The 20,290-nt window shown below is 46.5% G+C and overlaps 1 protein-coding gene across 4 annotated transcripts in view; it reads left to right on the plus strand.

The window, feature by feature from the left end:
* PIK3R1 (phosphoinositide-3-kinase regulatory subunit 1) overlaps positions 1-20,290 on the plus strand; it is a 157,075-nt gene that overhangs the window by 127,884 nt on the left and 8,901 nt on the right. For 2 of the 4 annotated variants that reach the window (XM_069627386.1, XM_069627387.1), the window contains exons 3-10: positions 265-339; positions 4,946-5,077; positions 6,230-6,431; positions 6,586-6,665; positions 16,873-16,975; positions 17,637-17,735; positions 17,829-18,009; positions 18,271-18,396. In XM_069627386.1, the coding sequence (XP_069483487.1) occupies positions 265-339; positions 4,946-5,077; positions 6,230-6,431; positions 6,586-6,665; positions 16,873-16,975; positions 17,637-17,735; positions 17,829-18,009; positions 18,271-18,396 (998 nt within the window). Of the gene's footprint in view, positions 1-264; positions 340-4,945; positions 5,078-6,229; positions 6,432-6,585; positions 6,666-14,412; positions 14,565-15,746; positions 15,942-16,872; positions 16,976-17,636; positions 17,736-17,828; positions 18,010-18,270; positions 18,397-20,290 lie in introns of those variants that run through there. The other 2 variants (XM_069627389.1, XM_069627388.1) reach the window with 2 other exon arrangements.

The raw sequence follows: 20,290 nt of genomic DNA on the forward strand, positions 1-20,290 counted from the left end.
AATTGCGCTAGACCAGGTGTCTGCAACTTTCAGTGGTCCAGAAGTTTGTACTAGAACTCCCCTCAACTTTTCTGCCTGGGGGTGATGGCAGTTGCAGTCTGTACAGTCTGTAGAGCAACTTTTGCAGACCTCTGATTTATCCTTATGCTGTTTGTCAATCAGTCGTGTTGCACGTGGTTTCAGTAGAAGACATGATTTTGTATTTTAACAGCAAAGGTGGCTGTTTCAAGTCCCACAACTTAGTTTCCCTTGCTCTTTTCACAGGCCTCGAATCTCCAGCACTATACCGAACACCGGGGACAAGCAGTGTGGCTGAACAGAGACAAGTTCTTGAGTGTGGTGAGTGTAGCTACTTTTGTGTTTGTTTTTTTTTTGTAGTAGTTACACAAACCTTAAATACTATTACTTGAAACTGTTCACATACAATTAAAAAAGGTACATATTACAAGTCGGAACGGAATGGAAGACACTGGTAGCACTACTAATAAAAGAAGCCATTGGTTGCAACAGGGCACCCTTCATTTTACACACCATTTTTCAAATTGGATGTATTTTTTTTTTTATTGGACTACATTAAAAATATAAATCGCTGACACAAATTGCATCGTCGCCACCTCTGACTAATTGCACCATCGCCTCCTCTCATGCGAGTCGTCATCGTTAATTCTCTGACTAAGCCCTTCTCAGGATGTGCCCGTGCTCCTGTGCCCAAATGATGTATGGGAGAATTTTGTAAACCGTTATCCTGGTCACTGTAGAAGGGCAGTCGGTGCTTTAAGTGGGCCGGGGCTGAGCCCCGGCAGTCTCCCAAAAGTGGGGTTGAACTGGGGCCCCCCCCCCCCCCCCCCCGGTCCCTTCACAACATTGGCGGAATGCATAATCCTGGTGGAGCCGCGACGGGAGATGGACCCGCCAATAGGTCAGGCGAGCTGACTGAAGTACCAGCCACCCACAGCATTGCTATAGCTGGCTGGCACGTCTGTCAGTCACTAACTTTCTCTGGTGACCTCTTGCGCAAGGGGTCACCAGAGGAAGTTACTGTGCCTTTGTTTGCCCAGGTCATCGAGGCGTCTTTAACCCTCAGCGAACCTGGGGACTTCTCAACATATTTCGAGGTTTATAAAAGATGGCTTGAAAACCGCACAATTCAATCCATCTTTTATAAAGCTTTGCCGACGGACAAAGACGCCTCAGACTTGGTCCATCGCCAAAGCTTTATTAAAGATGGATTGAATTGTGCGGTTTTCAAGCCATCTTTTATAAACCTAGAAATGTTTAACAAAGATGGCTTGGAAAGTGCACAAACTATAAGGTACGCACACAAATATATAAATGCTATATATTTGTGTGTGTACCTTACTATGGTCTATGTGCTTTTCAAGCCATCTTGAAGTACGCAAACTATAGTAAGGCACGCAAATATGTAAATGTAAACATATTACATATTTCTAGGTTTATGAAAGATGGCGTGCATACTACACAAACCATAGTAAGGTATGCATACAGATATATAAAATGTTTGCGTACCTTACTATGGTTTGTGTACGTTTTTAAGGCCACGCCCCAAATGAGGGCCTCCCTCGATTTCTTACCCCACTTAAAGCCCTGTTAGCATATGGTCATTTGTGTCTTGTTTCTTAACCACAGATTGTGTGTGCCTTCCCTCGCATGCTCTGCTTTTAGATGTATTGCAATATGCACGTGTGCCTGCAGGTGGCAGTGTTGTATAGCTGTAGGCTTGGACTGATGAAAACAAGTGATGGCTACAGTGGCATTTCTTCATTTGTTGCCGCATGATCGCTGTTACTGTAATGTGTGGACATTATAACATATGAAATGGCGTGTCTACTGTTATCCTTAAAAAAGCGCGTTGTAAAAATGACATTTCACATTATTGCTGTTTAACATGACAGGCTTCTAGTTTATCTGACATTAAGTTCAAGCAGCAGTTCTGGCGATGCCGCCGTTGGTGTTTTTGACTGGTTTTAGTTTGTGTAATAGGATAATTTGCTGACGGTCCGAGGGCTGCTGCCGTGTCTCCTTTACTTTAGTCCCCCAACCGATGTAAGGCGCTGCCTGATTTGATAAGTATTTCAATGTCTTAGTTGCCCACTGGGTTCCGCTTTTGCACTGAATAAGGCACACCGACCTGTGGTTGAGAAAATGGTTTTGATAAATACTTTCAGCCAGTAGCTTTAAAAACCCTCCCTGAATGTTGGCCGCTGTTTGAGTTTCTGTTAATACAAAATATTGACACCTGAAACAGAGATCTGTCCAAAATAGTTCCAGTGTTATACGACCTTGTCGCACACTAGTTTGTCAGCATTGCTGCGATTTGCGCCGCGGCTTCTGTTGTGTACACAGTATAATGTGGCAGACGTGTGCAAATGAACCCTCGCCTTGCCGTGTTGGGGACAATAGACAAAAAGTGCCAGGGTGGAGAAGGAAGAGTATACGCCTGGGGGTCTGGCGCAGCACGGTCCAGCCCGGAACCCCCAGCGAGAATGATCGATCTCCACGTGGCTGTGAATTCATCGTTCCCTGGGCCTGGCTCAGGAAGGTGGAACACGAATGTTGACAAGCACCTCGACTTTAGTTTGAACAAGCACCACCTGCTGCTCTTAGGAAATCTACCAGATTCTCTAATACCTCACAACGGAATAGTAAACTTGGCATTTACTGCGGGACTGGCATTCTTTTCTGCGTCAATCGATAGTAGATGCTTTGCAAGTCTAGTTTGAACAAGCACCACCTGCTGCTCTTAGGAAATCTACCAGATTCTCTAATACCTCACAACGGAATAGTAAACTTGGCATTTACTGCGGGACTGGCATTCTTTTCTGCGTCAATCGATAGTAGATGCTTTGCAAGTCTGCCAGAAGGAGCCCACTGCTGCCACCACTGCATTGGACCCAGAGCCGGCCTTGGGGGGAGGGGGAGGGCGAGCCGGGTGACCGCACGGGGCGCCTCACCCCCCTCCCCCCGGGCGCCATTAGCCCCCGCCACGCCAGCTCGGGGGAGTCTTTCAAGGGATCCCAGAGCTGGTGTAGTGAGAGGCGGAGTGGCGGGGGGTGGGGGGTTTCCGTCAAACGCGCCCTCGGCGGCGGGCACATTTAAAATGCGCCCCTCTGCTGCGGGTGCCCCTAATGACAAAGGTGCCATTAGGACCCCCCACGCCAGCTCGGGGGAATCTTTCAAAGGATCCCCCGAGCTGGCGTAGTGGCAGAAGGCGTGGCAGGCGCCTCATTGTCATTGAATGCACCCGCAGTGGCGGGCTCATTCAATGACAATGGGCTGCTGAAGCGCCCTGATAATATCATTCCCTCCTCGCTGGAGCTAAAAAAAAGGCCCTTCCTGGCCCCGCCCCGCCCCCTGTTAACCAGTGGGGGTGTAGGGGATCGCCATTTTGCACAGCGCACTGCTGTCCTTAAGGCCGTCCCTGATTGGACCCAATGTCAAGTGACCTCCCCAGGGGCTTCTGGGATCCCAAGCATTTCTCTGTATAAAGCAGCTTCCTTCTATATTTTGGCTCCAGAGAGCTATGCTTACCAGACCTCAACCTCGGTGTACTGTAGGTCTCAGTACCCTCCTGTTCATGCCCATTGTAGAAGGAAACTCTCCAGAAAGCATGAGCTCCAGTCTGATCCAAAGCAGATCAGACAAGCTGGCCAGCGGAGCCCTCTGCTCTCCATGCAGCAGATGCTTTATTTTTTTATTTTTTATTTTTTTTATTTTTATTACTTGTATATAATCAAAGAACATATTTTTACAAGAACCTTTATACTGTTCGGCACTCTTCCGAAATCTTGCAAGAATCCTCACGACCTCCTGGCAGAACTGGCTATAGGGAATGCAGAGCTCTAGAGAAATCGGTTCTTCGTTCTAGGTTTGGCACCTAACAAATGGCCCCTCGCTCACTCGCTGTTTGACCTGGCTCTGCCACACCTGCTGTGGTTTTACCACTTTATAATCCTGATCTGTTGAACATTACTCTAGCTACTGTTTTACTGTTGCAAAAAACAATCTACCTCTAGCAGGCCACAGTTTCTCATTCTGACCATCAGACTGCAGTCTTTATTAGTTACTGCACACAAGAGGTGTACTTCGGTCGAACATGCAGAAAAGCAGGGCTCAAGTGGAGGGTGCACGCGGAGTGCACACACATTTTTCAGAGGGTGGACTCAGTCCCCCCACTTCCCAGCTAAAATGAGAAACATTGAATGTCTTCTTTTAATTCGATCCAGAGTCGACTTGAACTGCAGCAGGCAGGTTTGCCGGCCGGACACTTCACAATATAAGCTGATGAAAAATAAAACTAAAGGTGAAATGTCCCATTTCAGTATGGCCTGTAAACCATGCACACCTTTTAATGTTTTCAAAAACACTATTGGAAGAAAATATCATTTTGTGTGTTGATTAACTGAAAGGCAAATGCCATTCATCCTGTGCAATTTGGGTGTTTATGCAAATCCAATATAATGAAATGTGCATATTTCACCTTGCTTGGGCAAATTTCTGGTGACTTCACAACCCATTGCGTTTGCTGAGTCCCCCACTTTTATTTTTCGGACTTGACCCCTGCAGAAAAGGTACTAGTCCGGTCTATGGCGGCAATGGAAGACTGTAGCAAATGGCGGCGCTAGTGTCCGTGCATCATGCCTAGACACCCGCAATGAATTGGACTGCTGTGCAAGGCAAGACTGTGTATGTCTTCCTAGCAGGGACACTTGCGTTGTCCAATGCTGCCATAGACGTTACCAGTACCTTTTCTGCATGATGGACCTAGGACTCATTTACATGTGGCTGAATGAAAATCAACGCCCCAAGTTAATACATACTCTTCTGTAAGTTCGCCGTGTGTAGCCATTGCCCGGCTTTGCATTTCCAGGAGTAGTTTGCATTAGTTCAAGCATTGTCTTAATGAGTGACTTGGTTTTCTTTCCAGATCCATCGTCGGTGGAGTTTGAACAGCTTGACCTGCCAATGTTATGTGACACTGTAAAGCGGTACCTGCAGGATCTGCCAAATCCCGTCGTCCCAGCCAACGTTTACAATGAAATCCTGTCTACTGCCCAAGGTAGCCTTATGCGCTCAAGCAAAGCGTGTTTACTAAATGGCCCAGGCCGCGTCACGTGGTACATTAAGGGAGCCTGTAGAATGCAGTGATCTGGCCAGGAGTTGGCGCAGGCATGCATTTTCTATGGGACTGGACCCAACAGTTCATGGTAAATGCAGTGATTTTTCAGTTGGAGGAAACGAGTCTATTTTTTGGTGGGGAGAAACGCATACCAGGCTCCAGAAGAGCAGGGCTCTCCTTGGTAATAGAAGGGCAAGTTGTAGTAACTTGCCTAAAAGTAGATTGTACCGTGTGTGGGCGCAAATGCTCCTTATGCCCTCTGGCCTGCCAAGGACTATGTTCCAATAAGCTAGCACAAACCCATTTAAGTGCAAGGCTTGCATGTGAAAAAGCGCCTTATTACATATGTGCCCCAAGTCAACAGGTGGGATTGGTGCCCACTTGGGGCCTGGCTTTTCAAGCTATTCATAGCAGCTGCATTGTGCACCCTGAGCTTCTCCCAGCTGCAAAGTGACCCTGGTTCCATGTAACATGTTTGTATGTTGTGGGCATAACTCGCACGATTGAGCTGTCCATTTGCTTATCCCGCCGCTCAGAACGTTGCACTGGCAATAGTTAAATATTCCAAGGATTTCTATACAGAGAAAAGCTAATTTTTAACCTTTTTATCAGTCCTGGCAAACGCAGTGTGTTTGATGAGGACTCTGTGTACTGGACGAGGGGCATGCTAGATGAGGCGGGTGTGGGGGGGGGGGGGGGGGGCTCCAGATTAATAGGGGGTTTATCTTTTCTAGTTTGAGAATTGTTTTACACATTCTCACATGTGCCAGGCACGGATTCTAGTGGTTACCATGCGGTGGCTGCGACGTAGCCGGCTCATCACAGAACTGGCCAATCCCCTCTGACTCTAAACAAGAGGCCGGGCTCTGACTGGAGACACTGTGGTTTACACTAAACCTTTCTCCTCTTTCAATTTGACCTCGAATGTAATTGTGTCTCTTGCTCTGTGAAGGTTGCATCTGTTCCGAGTATCCCATGCGCAGGGCTCAGCATATTCTTTCTGTTGGCAGATAGCACTCATTTGGAATGTTTGGGGGCCGGTTTTGGATCTTTTTAGAGTCCCATCCTAACGTTGTGCCTGTTTGCCGACAGAACTGCAAAACTCTGAGGACTGCGCCCAGCTGTTGAAGAAATGCTTGAAGTCTCCCATCGTCCCTCCCCAGTACTGGATCACTCTGCAATATCTGCTCAAACATTTCTTCAAGCTCTGTCAGTACTCCAGCAAAAACCTCTTGAGTGCGAAGTCCCTGGCCGAAATCTTCAGTCCTTTGCTGTTCAGAAGCCAAATAGCAAGGTATATGCAAATAGTGTCAAGTGTACATTGTGTAATTAATATGAGAGTGCAAGTCTTGTAACTTAGAACACATATATTATCGGAATTATTGCGTTTAGAATTGTGGATTGTTTATTGGAAATACAAGCTATTGATCGAGTTCCTCGTTTTGCAGCTCTGAAAATGTGGATCACCACGTCAAAATTGTAGAGGTTTTAATTACCAGCGAATGGAATGAGTCGCAGCCTGCTCCAGGTAAGATGAGCCAAAATGTCTAAACGCTGTGTGTTCCTTATCCATTTATAGACACTTTTCGATGAAAGCGATTTTATTTGGCAGTAGTACTAGCTGTTGTGATCTGCAGTAAAAGGGTGGTAAATTGGCTTGAGGAATCGGTGACTGTGTGGTCATTTCCAACGTTTGAAGCATACTGTTTTTTTTTTTTTTTTGGTATAAATAGCAATTATTTGATTTTTGTGTACATTTCAAACCTTGTTCGAGCAATGTCAAGCCTAGTTCAGTAGCATGTTTAAATGTTATTCTGAAATCAAAATTAATGAAGTGTCATTAAAAACTGGTCCTGTTAAATACCGTAACAATACAACATGGAGAATCTATATTGAACCCAGACTCTTCATGCCAATGAACGTTGATTTAATCTACATGATGAAAGTTGTGCCTTCTCCGGCCCTTTGCTGCTGTTCTGGGGTGTCCTCCTTGATTCTTATTATTTAATTCTTTATTTATTCGTGTTAAGTAAATAGTAACAATTAGCAGATTCTTATTTAGTTTTAAAGTAAATCTTATGCTGCATTGGCAGAATACCTCATTGGAAACGTCTAGGCTTCCTTTATGGATCCCTCAAAGAAAAAATCCTATTGCTTTTAATGTCATGGTCCAGCCTCTTAAGTGCGTGACTGGGTTTTTAACCCATGCTGCTCTGTTCTTGCTTCAAAGACCAGCGTGTTGCCCCCTGAGCAATTCTCCCGGCCCAGAAGTTACTGGATCACCTTTATGAAGCTGAAGGATGTATTGATGTAATTTAGTTATAATACTTTAAATTATAAAATGTGTCTGGTTTTCTTTAATGTTGGCATAGCATGAACTGGGTATGTTCTGGCCGGCTCTAGGCTCTGATCGGCAAGTTTAGAAATGTGCGCTTGTTTGCAAGGTCTCTAATTGACTTCCGCATACCTCAAGTCTTTCTTTCCAGTATTCAATATCTTATGTACAGTGTTGATGACAAATGTAGTATGTTAGTTTCCAGACAATGAATTGCCTTAACTCCTTGTCTCGCTAATGTTGAAGGTTTAAAAAAAAATTGTGAGCAGTTCTGCGCGTGCACCCAAAACAAAAACGCACCATGTGCATTCACTGCGACCCCAACTTGAGGATGCTGATTGATAATCGATGTCCCAGGACACACACTTGCAGCGGCTTTTGTTGTGCCTTTTTTATTACCTATAATCCCACTTTGTGCACTCCCAGATGTCCTTCCGTTCCCAAGAAACCTAAATGTTCATTATGCGCTGCGGTTTAGACCACAGCTATCCCTCTGTACAAACCTGCAGGCAGGGTCTGCGGAAGACCTGTCGGGGCCATTTCAGCATAATGTCTGGCGATCCCCCTGCCTGTATGCGAGAGTCAGCTGTGGCACCCAAGGGTGGAATAGCTGCTGACTGACCCCCATCACAGGCACTAGCAGGAATCGGGATTCCATGGTATTTTTTGGCAGTTCTCGTGGATATAAATATAGTTTGTTTACTGTAAGGGTCACTCAGTAAACTGTTTATTCCGCAGTCCTTTCCATGTGCTTATTTGCAAAGAGATCTCTGTGGCACAATCGGTCAATGCATGTGGCTGGTATCTCCATTGTTCGAGCCCACAGGGATCTTAAACTGTACTGCAAAATTCTGTTCCCATCGAATTTATTTTGCTGCCGATTTTGAAATGTTAACGTCCTGCAGTTAGCTGGGACTCTTAACAGTGCTCACCCTCCCCTTACCAAAAAAACCAGGACATTGTTTTTAAATTAAAAAAAACACTCTTGGGACGGGGGACAGAGGGTCAAATTTTGGGACGTCACAGCAAAACCAGGACGTCTGGTCACCCTAGGCAGATGGCGTTGGGGCCCATTTCAACCAAAAGGGTTGAAAGGCCCTGATGCTGTCCCTGCCTGCATGCTTCGCCATTGTACAGATTGTTTCCTCTGGCTGTGTTACTACCCTCAAATTGTTCCTTGAGGAGAAATCCCTTTGTTGGGCAGTGCAGAGCTCTTAGCAGCCCCCATCCAGAGCAAACCGAGACCTATAATTTGGAAGGTCAAGAGTTGTATTTATTGTCTTGTATTTCAGATAACGCGATGGCTAATATGACAAAGTGTAAGCACGACAATAAAAATGGTGGAAAAACGACTGTGATGTTTTTAGGCTTACAAGAGCTGCTGGGCAAGAAAGTGACTCTCCAGTGAGGCTCCGCAGGTCTGTGTTCCCACTGCCACACCCAGACGTGTGGGGTTATTCTGGTGATACTGTGCACCTGTTCTTTATTTAGGGAACCGGGAGCCACATGCTCAATTCTGCCACACACCCGTACGCGGTACAGAGGTGGTGCCAAGGGAATGACGAGTATTTGTTTTTATTCCCTAGATCTTTGTGTATTATATGCAATGCCCATACAGCCGCCTGCACTACTTCACCAGCCTACCGTATGGTGCCCTACAAACTGCCCACCGTCCGTAGGGGTATTGCATCTAGCCACGTCCCACTGTAAAAGACCATCTGACCACTAGCGGAGGCTAAATAAACCACTTAACTGAAATAATATGGTGGCTAGAGCGCTCACTCCCCAACTTTCTGAACGCTCACTTGATGGAGGCTTCCATGCGGAAGGAAAACCTGCCACATAGTACATATCCCGGGAGGTCTAGGATGAGGGTCCACGTTGTTGCAGAGGTGTACTTTCCCTGGTTATCTTGGTGCTGGCGCTTGCGTTGCATCAGACTGCTTTTAAGATGTAAGCCACTCCCCGCCTAAGACTGTATTGTTGAAATATTCATCGCTTGAATGCTATAACATAATGTCTGCCTTCCTGAGGGATGGATTCACGTAGCTCCTTAGTTAACATATCTGGCAGAATAATGTTTCTATATTGGAACCTTCGATTCCTCAATGCATGCTCAGGGATCGCAATGGCTCTGAGCCGGTTAGCATCTGCTTGTATCCTAAAGAGCCTGGTTAGTTTAATGTCGGCTTCCAAGAGCTACTTTTGACCTCACTGTCCGCCAGGCCAACAAGCGTACGCATGGGACATGAATTAGCTCTCTGCTTTGAGATGCATTGAGAGGCGCATCGGTGCTGAGTAGTAATGGGTCTTGTGTAATGTTTCCATCTCTGAGAAGTCACACATGTGGCTCACATTGCAGTGGCTCCTCGTTCCCCAGAGGTAGCTCCTGCTGGCTCTGCTCCTCCCTATCACATCTTTATTTCGGCCCCTGTAGGTCTGATTTCGAGAATTGGCGTCACCCCCGACCATGCGCAGGGTAGCCCTACTGGAAGCCGATGTCCTGCTTTACTCTCCTTTAGGGGACTGTCATTCAGGTCCCGTGGGAGGCTTTCTCTGGCGTTCATGTGACTGTCGCAGGTGCTGGAAATGCCCTCTTCTCTGTAGCACGTCTTTGCAGTGGTTTCTCGGCGCTTATTTCCCTGTTGCGTTTCTCACTGCTCTACATTCTTTTCCGTTTTAAGTGTTTTACACTACTGCATCCCCACCTGTGCACGTGATCCACACTGCATAGCCCCAAAAGCAGGAGTGGATGAGCCCACACCTCCTGGGCAAGGGATGCACAGGTTTTGTACTCCAGCTCCAATTGGGTTGAAATCTTCGATGCTTCAGAATGGAAAGGGCATCACCAAGAACATTTGTGGAAAAGGTGTTGGCGATGCATATATATTGGTTCTTGTTATGTGATGAGATGACTGGGAATTCCCTGCATGTGGCAGTTCAGTGTTTATAAAAGCAGTTGCAAATCCATTTTTTAATTAATGGTCACCTTTGTTATTCCATAGAATCGATGACTTAATTGGTTACTTAACAGGGCCTGCTCTCTGTGTAATACCCGTCACCTCTTGGTATGCTTGGAACTCATGCACATGTAGGCCTTTACCTGTCTGAGATTCCCTAGTAAGGGCCATGCAAGAGTGATCTATCAAGCAACGGGCACCGCCTTGCAGCGCTGCAAGGCAGACCGTGCAGCCAGCCCAAAGTGCCACTCAGACTATTCAAATAGTACATGAGAAGCATGTTGCTTGTTCTGCGCCCCCTGTATCCCGCTGAAACAACCTGCCCTTGGGAATGTTCTCCTTTTTGGGACCGGGTCCGGCTCCGGCTCTTCATGTAGTGGCTTCAGAGCTAAATATGGCGTACCTTACCACAGTGTTGCGTTTTTACCTGATTTAACTCCAGCAATGTAAACTTTTTATCAACATTTTTATTAACAAACAAAAAGCAAACCAGAAATGTGTTTTTTATTTATTATTTTTTTTGTCGTATTTGTTCATCCACCTTGAAATACGGTGCAGTTACCAAGCATAAACTCCATCACCCAGCAATGAAGATCTTGAACAGAGATCAGCTTGCTGTTCCAGGCCACAGTCCGCAATATGATGTCGCTGTCCTGAATGAGTTATATTTTGCATGCAGATCATGACCCAAAGAGTGCGACTCAACAGGCGGAAGGAATAAAAAGAATGAGCTGAGGAGAATTTATTGGAATAACCAAAAATTGCTCCCATAGTTTATAAAATTCCACCAGCTTGATGGCAGTGTGATCCTTTGAGAGCGTTGAGCATATCTGGCTCTAAAGCTCACAGTATGTATTGTCGTCAGGTGCTGTGTCTACGCATAGATAGTGTTTGCATTGAATAGTTTGTTAGCTTATGCATGGGCCATACAATTCATTTTAAATATTTTGAACTTGTCAGTATTTGCACTGCAATTGGAACTGTTGTTTTCAACACTGTTGGAGCGTAGCAGTTTTCTTTTCTAGCACCAGACCACCAAAACTAGTGGTCATCTGTCTAATAAATGAGGTCCTTCACCAAATCTGTTGCTTATAGGCTTCAATTCTCCATAGACCCGGTTCAAAATGTAGGTGTAGCGTGTAAATGGCGCCTAGTATTACGTCTCCACTCAATGATCATTATCAGGATGAATTGGTGTGGGCTTCGCTAGTTTGAGTCTCAAACGGTCTTGCTGTTCCAGTGTGGCCTGGATGTGTGCCTACATACACCTGCTCCCCATCATGCACGCCAAAAGAGTGAGCTACAAGGCAATTGACCTTCTGAACACTACTATGTTGGCTGGGCCTTTCTGGCAACTGGCAGAAGGTGAATGGAGGCTCATCTGGCCCACTCTTGCCTCTTCTGTTAATGCAGCCCTCTTAAGATCATCTAGAATAATGGCGTTGACAGTATTGCAAGTGAAGGCTATTGGACGTTTTAAAAAATGATGGCAATAGTTTGAGGTAGATACATGTCAGTTGAGGGCTGCAGTCCATGCTGCGGTTAGGCAGCGATGGAGCAGTGTCACCAGTCTTCAACAGCCCAATTCCAAATGCACACTGGCTGCATTTCGAATGTGCACAGTGTGGAGGAAAGTTTCAATTTTCTTGGGATTGGATGTGCAAGATTTGAAGCAGATGTGATGACAAAGACCCCTCCTCCAACCCCCTCGTATGCATCTTTGCTGCAGTAATGAATAGGTAGACTGATGACCGTGCTATATTTTGGCAGCACAAGGTTGACAAAGACCCTCTTTGTACCATGTATTTTTTAATTATTCTCGTCTTCCATCATCAAAGCTGCCATATGTCCACCCTTGGAGGTTGTCAAAGGGAGATGCTGCCAAAGTGCCCTAGATAGCATATCCAACCTTTTCGTGGCCAATTTAAGAAATCTTTGTATTTGTGAGGTCCCCGTAGCAGTGGACCTGCAGATTGACTTTCAGAAACTGGTCCCCTGTGAGGCTACATAATGTTAAATTATTCCATGTCACTGCGGAATTATCATACATTTGAGGAGAACACAGAAAAAGAAGTACCAGGCAGATGGATATCCCTCAGGCTCCTGGCGCATGGGAGGACCGTTACGAGAATTCCTAGCACCGATGGCAGGGGCTATTAACCCTCAACACCTGGACAGCCTTCCTGAAGATGCATGATCAAGAAAATGTTTGTGGAACGTCACTGGTCTGTGAAGTAAATCGAAATGGAAACTAGAGTGCACCCCTCACCCTCCAAGAGAGGACTAGAAAGACTCCTGTAATACCTGTAGTGGTGTGGAGCTAGGCATTGAGCGATCACCTCGAACCATCCTTTTCCATTAGATTATCGATAGCTGCATGGCCTGCGTGCTTCAAGCTAGTCTTCATTGGACCGAAATCTCTACATTTATTGAAGATATGGTAAACCTTCTTGTTGGGCGTCGTCTAGAAGAATATTTCTACAATTGGAACCTTTTTCGCATAAACCTTTTAAACCTGCTTTCTTTTGAAAGTGGACTGGAGCATAGATGTCGGACCTAATTTATAAATATTCCTCTGGCTTTCAACGTTTCAGAGGTCTGCAACCTTTGGCTCCCAGATGTGTTTGGACTACCATTCCCATGATCTCCTGACATTGACTATGCTGTACAGGCCGGATGGGAATGGTAGTCCAAACACATCTGGGAGCCAAAGGTTGCAGACCTCATGAGGCGGAGGCAGAGCTCCCAAATTGCCGTCGTCCTGCATGAAAAAGCCCGCCAGTCCTGTTTTTGCCTGGAACTCGAAGACCTGCTTTCCTAAAATGCAAATTGAAAAGAAAAAAAACTAGAAGTCACAGAATCCGAAGGAAAAAATGCCCACGGGAAAGTTTGAGAGCTCCCCTTAAGCCATGGATGGCTATTTGCAAGTGCGTGTGTAAATCCAGAAGTGCAGGTCTGATGTGAGAGATTGAAGCGGTGACGCTTAAACATGCACTACCTTTGAACAATGTAGGCTCGCGTGGGATTTCGGAAATGTCAATGCAGGCGTACTTCTAACACATCCCTATAGCTGTCCAGCAGACCTGCTCGTGCAGGGGTTGTTTGAATGTTGTGCATATGTCGCCCCTGTTCTCTGGAGATTTGGCGATTTGCTCCAGATCACCCCTTGTGGATACGTGGCATGGCATCTAGGGTATGCTGAGATATCGCACACTGGTTAGTTTGAGTCTACTGGGTGAAGCCCTGAGGCAACCCTGCGGCTTTTTTTTCTCGGTGTTATAAGGATTGTGGGGAGGGATCGGATTATTTACAAATATAGATTTGCAACTCAAATCATACTTTTTTGGGATAAACCCGTGCAACGTATATTTCAATGATTGTGTGCATTTTAAACACGTGTGAATTGTTCTCATGAGGGCGTTGTGAAATGGTAGAGGTGGGTGCTGTTTCCCAAATCCCACTTGCACCTGGGGCGTGGAGGGGTTCACTGACAGCCTGCGGTGCTATTATTTTTTTTTCTAGGCTGCTAGCCTGGCTGTGACAAGGGAGGCAGTCATTCTATGTTGCTGCTCGTTTCCTGTTCTCTGCTGCCGGTTGCTTTAATGTTGCGCTGTGCACACACGGTGCGCAGTCTATTTTTGGCGCGCTCACAATGGTCTCCTCCAATTCCGTGCGCGTATGAGGTGGCCGCGCAGTGGCCACTTGTTAGCTGCTGACAGACGGCGCTTACTTAGGCGGGCCGTGCGGCTCGAGCTCCCTCCCCCCCCCCACCTGAAATCCCTGGCTCAGCAAATATTTGAACCTGCCGAGTTAATCATGAAGCCGAGCTCTTTATCTGAGTGGGACGTGCGAGCCGCCGAGGTTTCTGCATCGCTCCCGCTGCTATGCTCTGCTCTGCTCTGCTGTGCTGAACTTGCCTTCGCCTTTCAATGATTAACCTGGAGCCAGCGGCCTGCGCCGCCTGTAGGGGGGAGCCTTTAACAGAGGCACACAATTCGGGCTCGGTCTCAGAGGTTGCTGCCTTCACCAGGGCCACCAAGTTGGTTATAGAGCTTTTATTTTTCCTGTGGAAAACTGGCGAGCAAGGAAGAGACTTGCAAGAAAACAGCAAAGCCCATGCATAATTTAAAAAGTAAGTTGCCCTGTCATTGCGTGTTTGGTTGGTAAGGCACCCGCAGTTCTCCGACCCTGGCCCTGCGGATCGCTGGTTCGGTGTTGTGGTGCTCTGCGCTCAACCATTTGAACTTGGCGTCGTGTCATGCAAAAAAGCAGGGGCGCTTCGCTTGCAGGAACGTGCCCCTCGCGTGCAGCCGCGCAAGCTACTCTCACCCGCTTGCCTATCGAGAATCGGGTCCCTTATGTAGTATCCCTGGCCCCTTGTCAAACTTGGGGCACACTGGAAGGTGTCATTGGTACCGCGTGATGTACCTTGCTGTTGGACTTGTCAGCACAGTGATTTAAGGGGACTGTAACACCTGCAATCTGTTCTCGTTGGCAGATGGGTGCAAAGCGTGCTAAACTTTACCTAATCCCCCCGCCCCCCGTCGCTGGTTTCTAGAATCTAATTCTGGTTTTCAGTCCCCCCGCCCCCTGTAAGGAACCTCTAGTGTGATTCTGAGGTTGTATGGCGCACCGCTGCCATTGCTCTGCCTCCAGGCGCTGTGGCGGGTATGATGAGGTGGTAGTGTGTTAGTCCTGGTGAGGTTGTGAGTTAACTTTGAATACCGCAAGGGCGCCGTTTTTGTTGAAAGAAGAGAATTTCCGTGAAATAAAAAAATGCATGACATTTTCAGGGAACTAAAAACGGTTTCTTGTTGTCAGACTTGCTGGTGTTAATAATGTACTGTTGTGGTTGTCGGTGGTAGTGTACGTGCAGGAGTAGTCCGCGTTAAGTGGTTCCATTGTAATGGGCGCCTTCCTTGCAGCGAGGGGTCGGTGTGTTGTCCTGCAGTTCTAGTTCGGATGCTTTCAGATCCCGTTTCACAGGGCTGCAGAAAGTGCCCTCTCCCGTGTTCGGTGCCCTCTCCCGTGTTCGGTGCCGCGCGCTGCAGCGTCTGAGCTTTTGTCAAGCTGCCAGCTGTGGGCCGTACCATCCTGCAGGGCTTGCGTGGGGTGGGTGCCCCGTGGAGAGCGGCAGTGTGATTGCTGAAGCTGGCAGCAGCCGCAGTCCTGTGAACTGAAGGCTGCCTTGCCCGCCTCTCTGGGCTCCGAGATTCCGTCAGATCGATGTGGAGGGGCGGGAGGGGTCTGCGCGCTCCTCGCCGGCTCCATTGGCTGGAGACCATGATGTAATAGGTTACAGTGCAGCCCTTGCAGCTTTTAAAATGAATTTCAAGAGATGATCACAAAGGGAGTCCGCTGCTATTCCAACATCGGAACGTGGCCAGTGAAGCGGCTGTCGCCATGTTCAACACTGTCTGGAATATGGACGAGCTGGACCGAGAGTACCACAAGGCTGAGATCCAGCGGGGCACCGACTTAATATTCTATATAGAGATGGATGCGCCAGGTAATGGCCATCTCCCATTGTTCACTCGTGCACCGGTATTGCTTTCTTCCGCGCTTCCGTCTGATAGGCTGACGTGACTTCATTAGCGATACTTTCAGTTGCCACTCTCGGCGGAATTTTGATGTGGAAATCCATGCATTTTTTTTCAAGTAGCTAGTTTTAGGCGTGCCGCGTAAGGCATTGTTCTGTGCGTTTTCGCCATGCAGTGGATGTGTGCCTGTGTGGGACTGAGCAGGGGGAGTTTGGGAAAGAAGGGGGCGGGGCGGGTGGTCGGTCTGGTTGTAGATGGGTGCACTCTATATTCCGAAAATGTAAAATTGGTGCTACACTTCATGCATTAGAAATGTGAAAGTCCGTCTTTTCTCTTTCCAGAAAGTAAAAAATATGCCATGAGTAATTTTGTGTAACATCAGAACTTGCAAATGTGTGTGTGTGTGTATCGTATGTGCTTCAAAATATCTGATGCCTGAGATGCACATACATAAACCGAATGTTAAACTAAGTGCCGGTCATGTCCCCCAGTCCTACACCTGCACTGCCCCAGGCGCCAGTGCTGTCGGTTTCAGGCTGCAGACATGCTGCTGTATCTCTTGTATTCTGCCCTGCCCTGCAGATTTGGTGTATGCACGGAAATCTTCACAGGGCAGAGACTGAGGAAGTCCCATGTCTTTTGCACTGGAAACCTACTGTTGCCGTTTTCCGGACCCATAGTTGGTTCGATCTGACCCTTGCATTGGCTTGGTGTCAGACTGTGGTGTGGGGAGAGCGTCGTGTCCTTCTCTTGTGGTGATTGAATGTTCATGTCCTGTCACCTGGCGAGGGGGAGGGGTGGGGCATCCCAGCGGTTACTCCTGGGTGTATGCTCTCTTCGCACCATGCTAGCCTTTAGTCTGTGCGCAGACCTTGATCTTGGTTTTCTTCTTCTCTGCAGCCTTGCCTCCCAAGCCACCGAAGCCTGCGCCTGTACCCAATAGTGGTATGAATCACACCATGACTCTGCAAGATGCTGAATGGTACTGGGGAGATATCTCGCGGTGAGTGGCACAGGACAGGGGGAAGGAAGTAGCATGCACGTTCACCCTAGCACTGTCTCGCTTAGTCCTTTTTTGGAGCGCTTCCCTGAAAGAGCCATACGGGTCTGGTTTCGCGGCTTGGGACATTTAAGCCTCTGCCCGGCAGCATGCATGTCTTTTATATCCCTGGCGCACATATCCAAAGCGCTAGATGCGAGTTACTCCCAAATGGTCTGATCGTTCCTTTTCTTTTACACGTGTTTATCATGCTCATGTTAATTACTATTGCATGGTGTCTGGAAAAGGTGTAGAAAGTTACGGCTATTGCGAGTTAAACGGGGCCCCAAAACCCATCGACGAATAAAGCATTAGTCGCATTGCAGGGATCTGGGATCTTAACTTCTTATAAAGGGCAATTTATTATTATTTATCCTTTCGTTCTGTTCGGGGGCCAACGTCTGCAATCCTTTAGGAATCCGAAATGTCCCTTTTCGTGTTTCATCTGTACAACTCGAGTTTCTTACCCTAGCAACATAATGCACATGACTAGTTTACACATCTAACTGGAAAAGTGGCCTTCGGGCAGCAATCTCAGCAAGTTGTGCTTTTATGTGAGCAAAAACTGGTGTTCCTGGTATTTGCTTTGTCACATATTGTTACTGAATTGACTTTTTTGCGACAGGGAGGAGGTAAATGAAAAGCTGCGTGATACAACCGATGGTACGTTTTTGGTACGAGATGCTTCAACCAAAATGCATGGGGACTACACACTCACTCTGAGGTAAAAATGCAGAACATATGCATGGACTCTCTCACAAGTCCTTGTTCCTCTCAGCGAATTGGTTTTGTAATTTTTTTTTTAATTATCTTACAGAAAAGGAGGAAATAACAAATTAATCAAGATATTTCACAGAGATGGAAAATATGGCTTTTCAGATCCTTTAACCTTCAACTCTGTCGTTGAACTTATAAACCACTACCGGAACGAGTCTCTTGCTCAGTACAACCCTAAACTTGACGTGAAGTTGCTTTATCCTGTATCTAAACACCAACAGGTACACTGCCGTTTTTTCTGAAGCTGTAATGGTTTGCATAGGTAAAGAAATTATGCTTTTGGAAGCATGCATAGACAAACGCAAACAAATATTTAGTTGTCGTATAATTTCAAATGGTACGACTCGCAATGTCTTGTTCCTCACTTTCTAGATGTACTTAAGTTTTGAACATGGCCATTTAAATAGCTTGTGTTTGTGTGTTCAGTTTAACATGGATCAGTGATACTTTGTTAAATATTGTTTTTTAAATGATCTTTTCAGGACCAGGTAGTGAAGGAAGACAGTATTGATGCAGTTGGGAAAAAGCTTCATGAATACAACCTTCAGTTCCAAGACAAGTCTCGTGAATACGACCGATTGTATGAAGACTATACCAGAACATCTCAGGTGAGTTGACCAGCTTCTGCAGTCTCAGAATTGTAGAATAGGACCAACTAGCATCACATGGATTCCTGCTACACACCCGCTCAGCCAATCAGAATTAGTACACAATCTCTGGTATATACCTTATTCCAAACATTACGACTTGACCAGGAGCCTAACACAGTACAGACCAGTTTTCTTCAGCTGTGTCAAGTGAGAGGACTGTGTAGAGTGCATTCCCATAAACTAAAAAAACAATGGACACAATTGTATTTTAAATCACTTGTGTGTACTTATATTTTCACCACAAATAAAACACTAAACATTTTAATTGTACAACTCCATATAATAACCTTGTTAGACCTTGGGAGGGATCTTCATATTGCATCCTTCAGATGTTCTTGGGCAGTTTATAATCTTGTGATAATTCGTCACTTGGGTCTATAAGGCTTACTTCAGTTGCAATTTCATCTTGGAGATCTCTCTAGTTTCACTGGCGGGGGCATTAGTCACTACATCCGGAGGCAGGGTTTCTGAACTGCTTGCGGGTGTGAGCAGGCTTGACTGTACAGTAATTAATCACGGTGATTCACATACATTAATCTGCTCTTCAAAGCTGAATACTGCTACTGTTTGGGCTGTTAAGTCCTTGTGTGGGTGCATTATAGTAACCTATGTCCCAATTGGTTTCTTGGTGGTAGTTGCCGCATAGTCTGTTTAATATCCTACTCTATATTTTAAGATAATTTAATGTCATGCTCCCCCCAATCGCCAGAGAGAATAAATAATGCTGGGTGAACACTCCATCCCAGCTCCCCCAAATAAGGGACACCACTATTGATGAGTCACATTTAGGGGCAGGGCCATCCATGGCACCTCGAAAGCAAACCTGTAATCCCCTTTAATGCCCAGAGCCAGGGCCCTCTACCCTCGCTCAGTGCCCTCAATCCCGGCCCAGGGCCCTCAACCCTCGCCCAGTGCCCTCATTCCCGGCCCAGGGCCCTCTACCCTCGCCCAGTGCCCTCAATCCTGGCCCAGGGCCCTCTACCCTCGCCCAGTGCCCTCAATCCTGGCCCAGGGCCCTCTACCCTCGCTCAGTGCCCTCATTACTTAAACCAGCAGCACCCAAGGAAGGGCAAACGTTTTTTTTTCTTTCTGTTCCCTGCACCAGAGCACTGGAAATAGAGAAAGTGAAGGGCAACTTGCCCTCCTCTCCAGCCCCCTTTATGACCCGAACTGTTGTACAGAGCCTACCTCAGATGTTTCAGAAAAAATATGTGGAAAAGTTCAAGAGACCCCAAAGCACTCGAAATTCGAGGCTTTAGTCATTTCAAACCCAATGATGAATATGGAACACAACCTCTGTGGATTGTCAGCTTACTAAGGAATGGTGTTTCCTTAGCTGCATGGTCTCCTCATTTGTGCGGGTCAACATTCCAATAAAGGAACCATGTAACTGTGAAATGGCTGAAATTTGTTGGACATTATGTATGTTGTCGGGGAGCCGTTCAGCGCTAATCTTGGAACAGCTTTTCTCCTTAGACTTCTAATGCATCCATTCCAGAGATTTATGTAATATAGCGCCATATGATTGCTCTGAAGCACCTCACCCACCCAATAGCTTGCTTTTGTTAGAACGTTGTCCAAGTTGGTTGTTTGGAAAAATTATCGTATTTCCATGAAAGTACTTAAAACGTAGAAAACGCAGCAGAGGATAAAATGTTCATAACATGTCGTAGAAAATATTCAAACCTTTATTAATCTCAAAAGCTACAAGTAACATAGCCTTCAGACTGAGGAAGGGCCCTTATGGGATAATCTGCTCCTAAATTATCTTCGAGGACCATTATCCCAAGAGATAATGACTTTTCCCAAGATCTGTAAGACTATTGGTGCATAGTGATATTCGCAATAACGT

Source organism: Ambystoma mexicanum, chromosome 6p (genome assembly GCF_040938575.1).
Source record: "Ambystoma mexicanum isolate Mex_15411 chromosome 6p, UKY_AmexF1_1, whole genome shotgun sequence".
NCBI lineage: Eukaryota > Metazoa > Chordata > Amphibia > Caudata > Ambystomatidae > Ambystoma > Ambystoma mexicanum.